This window comes from Triticum urartu, chromosome 3 (assembly GCF_003073215.2).
Source record: "Triticum urartu cultivar G1812 chromosome 3, Tu2.1, whole genome shotgun sequence".
Classification (NCBI taxonomy): Eukaryota; Viridiplantae; Streptophyta; class Magnoliopsida; order Poales; family Poaceae; genus Triticum; species Triticum urartu.
The window spans coordinates 33,567,731-33,579,154 of NC_053024.1; the positions used below are offsets into that span (position 1 = coordinate 33,567,731).

General features: G+C 49.5%; 1 protein-coding gene across 3 annotated transcripts; it reads left to right on the plus strand.

Moving 5' to 3' along the window:
• Window positions 1-1,216: 1,216 nt before the first annotated feature.
• On the plus strand, window positions 1,217-4,759 carry LOC125542566 (probable LRR receptor-like serine/threonine-protein kinase At3g47570). Of its 3 annotated transcripts, none has more exons than XM_048705646.1 (3): window positions 1,217-1,354; window positions 3,597-4,172; window positions 4,269-4,759. In XM_048705646.1, exons 1-3 carry the CDS (start codon window positions 1,240-1,242, stop codon window positions 4,625-4,627), a joined length of 1,050 nt encoding a protein of 349 aa, XP_048561603.1. In that variant the 5' UTR covers window positions 1,217-1,239; the 3' UTR covers window positions 4,628-4,759. The 3 variants fall into 3 exon arrangements, with proteins under 3 accessions (XP_048561603.1, XP_048561604.1, XP_048561602.1); XM_048705647.1 differs by having other exon boundaries at window positions 3,600-4,172; XM_048705645.1 differs by lacking the exons at window positions 3,597-4,172; window positions 4,269-4,759 and adding an exon at window positions 1,439-3,066.
• Window positions 4,760-11,424: the final 6,665 nt, after the last annotated feature.

An 11,424-nucleotide genomic window follows, 5' to 3' on the forward strand; every position in this document is an offset into this window, starting at 1 on the left:
TGGGAAAGCATCATCACAAATCGCCTAATTTTCTGTCTACTGCTGGTTGGAATCTCTGAGGAGAGGAGATGAAAAAGAAATGCAAATCAGTAGGCTGCAGCAGGAATACAAATTCAGAAAAACACCAAAAAACACTCTGAATATTCAGTACTTCTGTTGTATTTCTACAAGCTAGAAAGTTGAGTCAGAGCCTCACCGCAAGAGACTTGATCACATCGGTTGAAGTACAGGAATCGATGGAAATTCTACAAGCTAATTTTATACGGTAACTTGATCACATGAGTTGTCGCCTACCATGTAGCTACTGATGTGCCATTATTACATTTGCCAGCGAGAAGTCGGCGTTTCTAAGTAGGCCAGAGTTCGAGAGATAGGCACCTGCACTGACAATCAAACAGGCAAAGACAATTACACATTGTTTCAGACTTGACAACTGACAGCGGGCAAGCATCACAGCAACTTGTGTCTGACTAGTGCCAAGGAGATCAAGAACAGATGCAAGATCAGTATGCTACCCATGGCGTCTACATTGAAGAAACTAGCGCCGAGAAGCTTTGCGATTTGAAGTTGGTCCGCGGCGGTATATGCCACAGCAAAAGAACACAGATTCAGAGAAAAAAGAACAATCTGAACTTACCCCGCAAAAAAAAAAAAAACAGAAATCTGAACTTGAGAGGTTCTGTTCTATTTCTACTTAACTTAATCACTAAAACATGTTGCTCCAAACATCAGTAAAATCTGGAGAGAGCAAGCTAGAACTAGAAAGTTCAGTCATAGCCTGCTACTTAATCACTAAAAGACCTTTCCGGGAAAAAAAGAACTTAAAACTCACTGAAATGCAAAGGGACTTGGGACTTCATCGTTTCCAATCCTCATTTTTGTGTTACTGAAGGTATTAGATTTGATCGAGATCGTATCAATGACCAGTCGTGGGCTTCCTCACGTTGTCCGGTGGGACCTTTTCCTGCATTTGAAAAAAAAGTCAGTTGCCTCGCTGGCCCGGGCTCTGGGTGGGTTCGGGCCAACCAAACAAATACGTTAATCTGAAAATTAGTGCGCCTTTACTCCAAAAAAAGAGGATTAGTGCATCTAACACCACGATTTGTGATGATTAACACTCACAGTGGACTGGTGACCAGGCACGTAATAACGACGTCGCGCCTATAAAAGGAAGGCCACAATGGCGGACGTAGATCAAACACTCCACAGTCTAGACTCCAAATTAACTCGTACACACATATGCTTGGTTTCTCTCTTGTTCGCCTTTGTCCTCTGGCGGTTGTAGCTCTTGTGTCTCGGCCCGGAAAGGAGGAGCTAGAGTATCAGTATATACAGAAGAAGAAGGAATCCTCAGGTAATTAATACTAGCAACATATCTATTACTTATTATTAACTATTTAGTTTAAAACTCGCCTTGTTTTTATGCATGCATATGTAGTGAATAGTACTGAAGATCTGACTTGACAAATATACATTCATAGCCACCCGGCCATGAAAGCTGCCAGGTTACTTCTGTGGGTGTTGGCGGCTTGCAGCGCACATGTCGTCATCTGCAACACCTCCATCTCGTACGGAAACGAGACGGATCGGTTATCGCTGCTTGCATTCAAGGATGCAATCATCAGTCTCGGTCCACAACAAACCTTCATGTCCTGGAACCATAGCACTCACTTCTGCAATTGGGAAGGTGTCCTATGCAGGGTCAAGGCTCCACGTCGTGTCACTTCTCTAAACCTTACAAGTCGAGGTTTGGTGGGGCACATCTCTCCTTCACTTGGAAACCTAACATTCATGCGGTCTCTGGTCCTCACAGAGAACACACTCGCCGGGGAGATCCCACCCTCGCTTGGTCACCTACCTCGCCTCCAAACCTTCCTCTTGAATAGTAACATGCTACAAGGAAGGGTGCCGAGTTTCGCTAACTGCTCAAAGCTCAAGGTGATGGATGTTTCGAAAAACAACCTAGTAGGCCATCTCCATGCCAACTTGCCTCTTTACTTGCAAGTGTTGCACGTTTGGTCTAATAACCTTACTGGCACCATCCCAGCTACTCTTGCCAATATCACAACATTAACCCAAATTAACTGCCAAGATAATCACATCAAGGGAAATATCCCAAGTGAATTTGCACATTTGTCCAGCTTGCAGCACCTGTCTGCCAGTGCTAATCGGCTATCAGGAAGATTTCCACAAGCCATCTTGAATCTTTCTACTCTTACCATCCTCGAACTTGCTGCCAATGGTCTAAGTGGGGAGGTTCCACCAAATCTCTTTACCTCTCTTCCCGATCTCCAGATACTTTTCTTAGGTGGCAACTTATTTTTAGGGCACCTTCCTAGTTCATTCACCAATGCTTCCAATATACAAGCTCTCGATTTGTCAAGAAACAACTTCACAGGATTGATGCCTACCACGATTGGAAAACTTACCAAACTCTTGAGCTTGAATCTTGAAAATAATGAACTCCAAGCACATAACAGAGAAGATTGGGAGTTTTTGAATAGCTTAGGCAACTGCACGGAGCTACAAATGTTTTCCATGGGTTATAATCATCTATCAGGGCATGTACCGAGTTCATTAGGTAACCTTTCAAGTCAACTCCAGGAATTATACTTGACAAACAATCAACTATCAGGAGATTTTCCATCTGGCATAGCAAACCTTCGCAACCTGATTTTTGTAGCATTGGGACGAAATAACTTTACAGGTGTGGTTCCTATGTGGATAGGAACTCTCAAAGCTGTGCAGGTAATAGGCTTATTCAAAAACTTCTTTGCGGGAGCCCTCCCATCATCCTTGTCAAACTTGACTCAATTGGGAGCTCTCTACCTACGCTCGAACCAGTTCACCGGCCGGTCACATACCATCAAGCTTTGGAAACTTTCCAATGCTTCAAATATTGGACATTTCCCGCAATGAACTCCATGGCAAGGTTCCAATGGAGATCTTTAGAATCCCAGCAATAACTGGAATTGATTTATCATTCAATAGCCTTGATGGACAACTTCCTACGGGCATTGGAAATGCCAAACAACTCGTGATATTGAGAGTTTCATCAAATAAACTATCCGGAGATATTCCAAACACTTTGGGTGATTGTGAAAGCTTAGAAGGCATTGAGTTAGATTCAAACATTTTCAGCGGAAGCATTCCCACATCGTTAGCCAAGATAAGCAGCCTCAAAGTTTTGAATTTGTCTACCAACAACTTAACTGGGTCAATACCAGCATCTCTTGGCAGCCTGGAACTCCTTGAGGACCTAGATTTGTCATTCAACCATCTTAATGGAGAGGTTCCAACAAAAGGGATCTTCAGGAATGCAATTACCTTGAAGATTAACGGAAATCAAGGGCTTTGTGGCGGGGTAAAGGAGTTACACATACTAGCTTGTTCTGACGTGCCTTCAAATTCAACTAGGCACAAGGAATCTTTAGTGCTCAAAGTGGTCATCCCAATAGCATGTGTTGTGTCACTTGCTGTAGTCATATTTGGCTATTTGCTATGGATAAGAAAACACAATAGCAAATCTATATCACTGCCATCGTTTTCTACAAAATTACCGAAAGTTTCTTTCAACGACCTAACTAGAGCAACAGCAGGGTTCTCCACGCCTAATTTGATTGGTAGAGGAAGATACAGTTCTGTATACCAAGGAAAACTACTTGAAGACCAAAATGAGGTTGCCATAAAAGTCTTCAACCTAGAGATAAGAGGAGCACACAAGAGCTTCATTGCAGAATGTAATGCATTGAGAAATGTGCGACATCGCAATCTGGTCCCTATTCTGACTGCATGCTCAAGTATTGATTCTAAGGGCAATGACTTCAAGGCCCTGGTGTATGAGCTCATGCCACGTGGAGACTTACATAAGCTACTATACTCAACTCAAGACTATGAATGCTCTTCAGATTTGAACCTCATTATGATGGCTCAAAGGATAAGCATTGTGGTGGACGTGGCAGATGCACTGGAGTATCTACACCATAATAACCAAGAAACAATGATTCATTGTGATCTGAAGCCTAGCAACATTCTTTTGGATGATAATATGACAGCTCATGTTGGAGACTTTGGGCTGTCAAGATTCAAAGTTGGTTCTACAATGTCATCTCTTGGTAACCCCAACTCTTCTTCTGTTGCAGTAATGGGGACGATTGGATACACCGCTCCAGGTAATGGTCTTTTTTTAGCTGAAGTTGGTACATTATTTTTTCTGCATCTATGTTAAGCAGCGAAAGCGAAATAACTCCACTCTTTTCATTCTTTAGAATATGCTGGGGGCGGTCAAGTTTCAACTGCCGCGGATGTTTACAGCTTTGGTGTCGTTCTCCTCGAGATATTTGTTCGAAGAAGGCCAACGGATGACATGTTTAAGGATGGACTCAACATTGTGAACTTTATAGAGGCTAGCTTCCCCGGTAGGGTATTGGAGATTGTCGACCCCCAACTTCTACAGGAGTTGGAGGAAACTCCAATGGCCTTGAAGGAAAAATGTTCAGAATGTCTTTTGTCTATGCTAAAGGTTGGCCTTTCTTGCACCAAGCCATCTCCCGGTGATCGTATCAACATGCAGGAGGTGGCGGCCAAGCTACATGGAATCAAGGATGCTTACTTTGATGCTAACTGAAAGACAAGTTGTTGTATAATTGGCGTTTATCACATAGCGTGTATGTAACTGTAAACGAGAATTGGTTTGAGGGAAGACGCCTCTCAAGGGGCGATCGGCTCATATATTTATAGCAAGATTACAAGTCTTGGAGACCAAGAAATAACCTATACGCGTATATGTACAACCGTATGCAAACGGGAATACGCGCTGTTAGCTATACAAAGTTATACTTTAACATCCCCCCGCAGTTTGTGCATCGGGCGAACGCATAAACTGTACCGAAAATCCTCGAAGAGGTGCGACGGCAGCCCCTTCGTCATGATATCGGCAAACTGCTGTGAAGATGCCACATGAAGAACCCGAATCTGACCGAGAGACACCTTCTCCCGAACGAAGTGGATGTCGATCTCGATGTGCTTCGTGCGGCGATGCTAGACCGGGTTACACGCCATGTAAACAGCACTGACGTTATCACCGAAAACAACGGTCGCGGACGAAAGGGGACGATGAAGCTCAAGAAGAAGCTGTCGGAGCCAACAACACTCGGCCACGGCATGCGCCACCGCTCTGTACTCCGCCTCGACACTGGAGCGAGACACGGTGGCCTGGCGTTTGGAGGACCAAGACACCAGGTTATCGCCGAGATAGACGCAGTAGCCGGATGTGGAGCGGCGTGTGTCGGGGCAGCCGGCCCAATCCGCGTCGGAGTAGGCAGTGAGCGAGGTGGCCGGCGTGGAGTGGAGCTGCAGCCCGAGGTCGAGGGTGCCACGAACGTAGCGGAGGATCCGCTTGACGAGGTTGAGATGAGGCTCCCGAGGGGCGTGCATGTAGAGGCACGCCTGCTGAATGGCATGAGCAATGTCAGGACGAGTGAGCGTCAGGTACTGAAGGGCCCCGGCAAAGCTCCGGTACTTAGTAGCATCGGTGGCGAGTGGTCCCTCATCGGCAGAGAGCTTGCAATGGGTGTCGATGGGCGTCACACATGGGTTGCAGTCCATCATACCAGCGCGCTGAAGAAGGTCGATGGCGTACTGGCACTGCGAGAGAAGCATCCCCGATGTAGAGCGGGAAACCGAGATCCCGAGGAAGTAGGACAAGTCCCCGAGATCGGTCATGGAGAACTCACGGTGGAGCTGGTCGGTGATGTGTTGAAGGAGCCCGGTGCTGGAGGCAGTAAGGATGATGTGGTCAACATAGAGGAGCAGGTAGGCCATCTCGGTGCCGCGCCGAAGCACAAAGAGAGATACGTCACTCTGGGATGCCACGAACCCAAGGCGATGAGCATGATGAGCGAACCGCTGGTACCATGCGCGAGGTGCCTGCTTAAGTCCATAGAGAGACTTGTGAAGCAGACAGACGTGGTGGGGACACGTAGGGTCGATGAAGCCGGGTGGCCGCTCACAATGGACCACCTCGTCAAGGTCACCATGAAGAAAGGCGTTCTTGACATCCAGCTGATGAACCGGCCAAGCGTGAGAGACAGCGATGCTGAGTACAACGCGGATCGTAGCCGGTTTGACAACGGGACTAAAAGTCTCATCGTAGTCAATACCAGGCTGCTGGGAGAATCCACGGACAACCCACCTGGCCTTGTACCGAGCAAGGCCGCCATCAGCGCCAAACTTGTGCTTGAAGATCCACTTGCCTGAAACAATGTTAGTGCCAACCGGGCGAGGGACTAGAGACCAAGTGCGGTTCTGAATGATGGCACTGTACTCCTCGGACATGGCGGCACGCCAAAGAGGGTCCTGAAGGGCGGAGCGATAGGTTTTGGGAATGGGAGAGATGTGGGAGTGTTCGGCCGAGAGATTAAGTCTGTCAATCGGCTGGACGATGCCACGCTTGGCGCGTGTGAGCATGGTATGGGTGTTGGTGGCAGGAGCGGTGTTGCTGCGAGAGCGACGAGGGGGGGAGGAGGTGGCGGTGGTGGTGGTGAAGGAGAGGGAGACCGGCCAGGAGACGTGGGTGGAGACGGCGCGGGCGAGGCGGGTGCGTCGCGGGTGGCTGTGGGTGGCGCGGAGGCAGTGCCATGCATAGCGGGCTGGGCCGATAAGGTCGGCGCCATGTTGGGCTGGCCTGCCAAGGGCGACATGATCGCGGGAGCCGGGTGCGTGGCGGCCAGGTCGAGTAGAAAATCGAGGTCATCTGGAGAGGAGGCCGCGCGATTTGTGGCGAAGGGAAAGGTGTGTTCGTCAAATATGACGTGGCGAGAGATGATGACACGACGGGTGGATAGGTCAAGACATCTATAGCCGCGATGCGAGGTGGGGTAGCCGAGGAACACGCACGCGGTGGACCGCGGAGCGAGTTTGTGCGTTGCCATGGCGGATTGATTCGGGTAGCACAAACACCCGAAGACACGAAGGTCGGAGAAGGAGGGTTTTTGTTGGTAGAGAAGAGTATATGGGATGCGGAAGTGCAGGGCTTGGCTGGGGCGGCGATTTAGTAAGAAGGTGGCGACAGCGAGAGCCTCGGCCCAGTAGGGGGGGAGGCATGTAAGCCTGGAAGAGAAGGGTGCGAGTGATATCGTTAAGTGTGCGAAGAGCACGCTCAGCCTTGCCGTTTTGAGGTGAAGTGTACGGGCAAGACATACGTAGATGGATGCCTTGGCGAGAAAGGAACTCGACAAATGTGGAGTTAACGAACTCAGTACCATTGTCGGTTTGGAAGGACACGACCGGGAGATTGAATTGTGTACGTGCATATGCTACAAAGTTAACGAGGATATCACATGTGTCGGATTTCCGACGTAGTGGGAAGGTCCACATAAAATGAGAAGAATCATCAACAATGACCAAGTAATATTTGAAGCCAGAGTTACTAGCAACAGGTGATGTCCACAAATCACAATGAAGCAATTGGAACGGAACGACACAAACTGTGGATGATCGAGAAAATGGTAAACGCACGTGCTTGCCAAGTTGGCATGCATGAAACACTTGAGTGCTTTTATTACATGGAATATCAAATTCTGAAGATAAATGTGACATAGAGTCACGACCCGGATGTCCTAAGCGACGATGCCATAGCTCCGATGTGGTGGTGGTGGCGACGAGTCCAAACGGCGAGGTGGTGGTGTTGGTGTTGGCGAAGAACTCGTAGAGTGGACCAGTGCTACTGCAGCGAATGATCTCGCGCCGAGTGTGAAGATCCTTTATAGAAAATCCACACGGGTCATATTCAACAGAAACGGAATTATCAATGGTAAACTGACGAGTAGAAAGAAGATTTTTGATGATATCTAGAACAACTAAAACATTGTTAAGGTGGAAAGTGTGGCTAGGTGTGCGAAGAGTGACGTGGCCGGTGGCAGTGATGGGAAGGGGATCGCCATTGCCAACGGTGACACGAAGAGAAGGAGGAGGATGGGAGGGAGTGGAGAGTATACCCGGATCGGAGACCATGTGCGAGGTTGCGCCGGAGTCCATGACCCATGCGCCCGGTGTGGCAGGGCCGGCGGCTGAAGGGCCGGCAGTGGCGTTCAGGGTGGCGACGAGGGCGGAGCAGTCCCAGGCCGGGCCGGGGGTGTAGGGCACCGCGGGTGGGGGCGGGTTAGTGCCCCAAGCCTGGCCATGCAGCGGCGCCAGTTGGGTCGTATAGGCGACCTGACCTGGGGGCACCCAGGTAGACTGACGAGGCGGCGGCGTGGAAGAGGTGGACCGCGGGGCCGGTCCGAGTAGACCAGCGCCCCCGGCAGGAGGAACCGGCGCGGCGTAGGGACGCCAGGCGGGCTGCATCTGCTGGGTCTGGCCGGTGTACGGGTTGAAGCAGATCCACGGGCCAGGTGCCGCGGGGGGTTGGGTGGAGTTGGCTGCACCCCCGCCGGCGTTCTTCTTCTTCTTCGACCAGCGGCCGCCGTTGCCGCCCGAGTTGCCGCCTGAGTTGCCGTGGCCGCCCGGGTTGCCGCCGGTGGAGGACCCGGCGGTGTTGCCGTAGAGTGCGACTTGAGACGACAGGGAGCTGCCGGGAGCGGCGTTGGCGAGCTGGTTCTCGCGCAGAAGGAGGATGGAGCGTGTCTGCAGGAAGGTGGGAGCCGGAACTTGCATCGTGACGAGGGTCGTGATGTCGGAGAAGCGTGGGTTCAGGCCCCGAAGGCAAGTGAGGACCAAGGTCTGGTCGGTCACGGGCTGCCCCACATCCGCCAGCGCGTCGGAGAGGGCCTTCAGGCGGTGGCAGTAGGCGGTGATGGTGAGGTCGCCCTGGACAAGGGCTCGGAACTGTGCCTCGAGGTAGACAGCCCGAGTGAGCTGATTGTCGAGGAAGAGGTTCCGGATCAGGGTGTAGGCGTCATGCGTGGTTTGATCTTGGGCCATGATGGTGTCCAGGATGTCGTCGCTGATGGAGCCGTAGATCCACGAGCGGACGACGTAGTCCTGACGCTGCCACTCGGCGGTGCAGGCATCCGGTGGCGTGACGGCGGAGATGTGATCCATCAGCTCGTACTTGCCGAGGAGGACGGTGATGAGCATCCGCCACTTGACGAAGTTGGACTGCTGCAGATCGAGGACGACGGGAACATGCGTCTTGACGCTGGCCACGTGAACGGCCTGGGATGCCGGCGACGTGAGGGCGGGCGATGCGGCGGTGTTGGTGGAGGTGGTGAGGGTGCCGGACGTCTGCGCCCCGAGCATGGATGATGAGGAGGCGGAGGTGGACATGGCGGCGATCTGGGAGGGGGAGGGGAAACCGCGGCGGCGCCTAGGGTTTAGGGCGGCGGCGGATGGGGTTGGAGCGGCGGAAGCTAGGGTTTTAGGAACGAAGGGCTGATACCATGTAAACGAGAATTGGTTTGAGGGAAGACGCCTCTCAAGGGGCGATCGGCTCATATATTTATAGCAAGATTACAAGTCTTGGAGACCAAGAAAGAACCTATACGCGTATATGTACAACCATATGCAAACGGGAATACACGCTGTTAGCTATACAAAGTTATATTTTAACAGTAACAAGTATTAGCTAGCTGAACAAGCAAGTTTATGTATAGTTATTATTTGTCCCATAGCGTGTACGTAAGGACCCCTTATTTACAAATCCACACCCTATCGGCGTTACTGCATCAGCCTTGATAGTGAAGAAGGAAAAATGAATAGCATTTCCAGGCATCAATATCAGCAATCAAATAAATAATTTATTGATTAATACCTGATGTTGGGAGTTTATTTGGTTTCCATTGTAGTCAACAAGTATGCCTGACAGGCTGACACTATCCAAGGGACATGGATTTTTAGAGCACTTGCATCCAGGCCCTGCTATCCTATCTCTCCAATATCGCTTTAAGATTCGTGCGACACAACTAACTTTTTATATGAAGTTTTCTCTTTTTTTGTTTCTCCCACATAGAACATATCTTGAAGTTCAAACCTATGCAGCGTGCCAATTTCTAACTAGAATCTAGGATAAATCTTTCAGAATTTTTTCTCCGACATAATCTATGTTCTTTCCCACCGCAGAAACCCTCCTCGTCTGCAACTTCTTGTGGTGAGAAGAGATATGACATTGATCATATCCAAATATGTTAAGAGTTGGGAGAGGAATTGAAGATGAGCAAGTAGCACTTGCCGACCCTGTATATGTCGGAACCTTTGAAAGAGGTGTTCCCTCTGACAAGCATCCCTTCCGAGTTTCAAGTTAGGTTTTGTTAAATTTACCTGCAGAATGAACTCAAAGGTCATCCAAATCATAAGATTTCTGTAAAACCATATCCCGTAGTTAAGGCAACACACTCCCAACCAATTATGAAAATATTATTTTCTGTTCCACTGACGGCCAGATTGCTTCCTGTGAAGAGAGTAGTTTGATGATCAGGAAGGAACAGAAAAACAAGTCATGTCCTGTGTGATGGTTCCTGAAGCAAAATCCAAACGAGCGCTGCTTATTCTGAACCCAAACGATTATGATATGCTTTGCTGCCTACCGTGTAGCTACCAATGCACCTTTGCTACAGTTGCCAGCGAGAAGCAGGGGTTTCGAAGGTTGGCATCAGAGAGATCAGCACCTGAATTCACCATCAAATCAAACGCTCAAAGTATCACTGGTTGTTTTAGAGCTTGAGACTTGACGGTTGTCCTGGTTGGTACCTCCGAGGAGTCAGGAGATCAGAGCAACCAGTGTCTGTGTACTAGTGTAGTTGGAATCGCTGTGGAGATCAAGAACAGATGCAAAATCAGTACTGTACAATAGTACTTGTACATATGAGGTCGGCATGGAAGAAGCTGGTGCCGAGCAGCTTTGCGTCTTTTGAAGCTGGTCTGCCGCAGAATAGACTGGCGGCAAAAGAGCACAGATTCAGACTAAACAAAACACTCTCAACAATCAGGCCTTCTGTTCTATTTCCACACGCTAGAAAGTTCAGTCGGAGCACTCTGAATATAGTATAGTCATTGGTTAGGAGAATTGATCACATCAACCGATAACTATCTCGAATAATCAATCAACGTATAGTAATCATTCACTATGGTAGTACACTATATATGGATCCGTTAATTAATCGGGGTTGGCCCGTGTCTGACGGCATTAGATTCGAAGAAGTCGGTCGTCGCCTGAGGATCCGGCTTGCCTGCTCCCTCCCCATGCTCTCATCCGTGCTCCCACTTCATCCTACGGTTGTCTTTTTCTCTTTTTTCTTTTTAATCTAATCATCTTCCCCCTGATTTTAAGGGGGTGAGGCCGGACCTTATTTTGTTCCAATTAAATCATGCCACGTATGCGGGAGTACGGATGGGCGCACGCCGGGGGAGCAGGCAAGTCTTGTCCGTCGCCTGACGCCGAGTGAGACTACCGGTGAGGTCTCTCGTGCCAGCCTGGAGTATAATTTT

Bases quoted from the DNA above. Each gene is read 5' to 3' on its own strand.
- LOC125542566 (XM_048705645.1), top strand. From the start codon at position 1,492: ATGAAAGCTGCCAGGTTACTTCTGTGGGTGTTGGCGGCTTGCAGCGCA.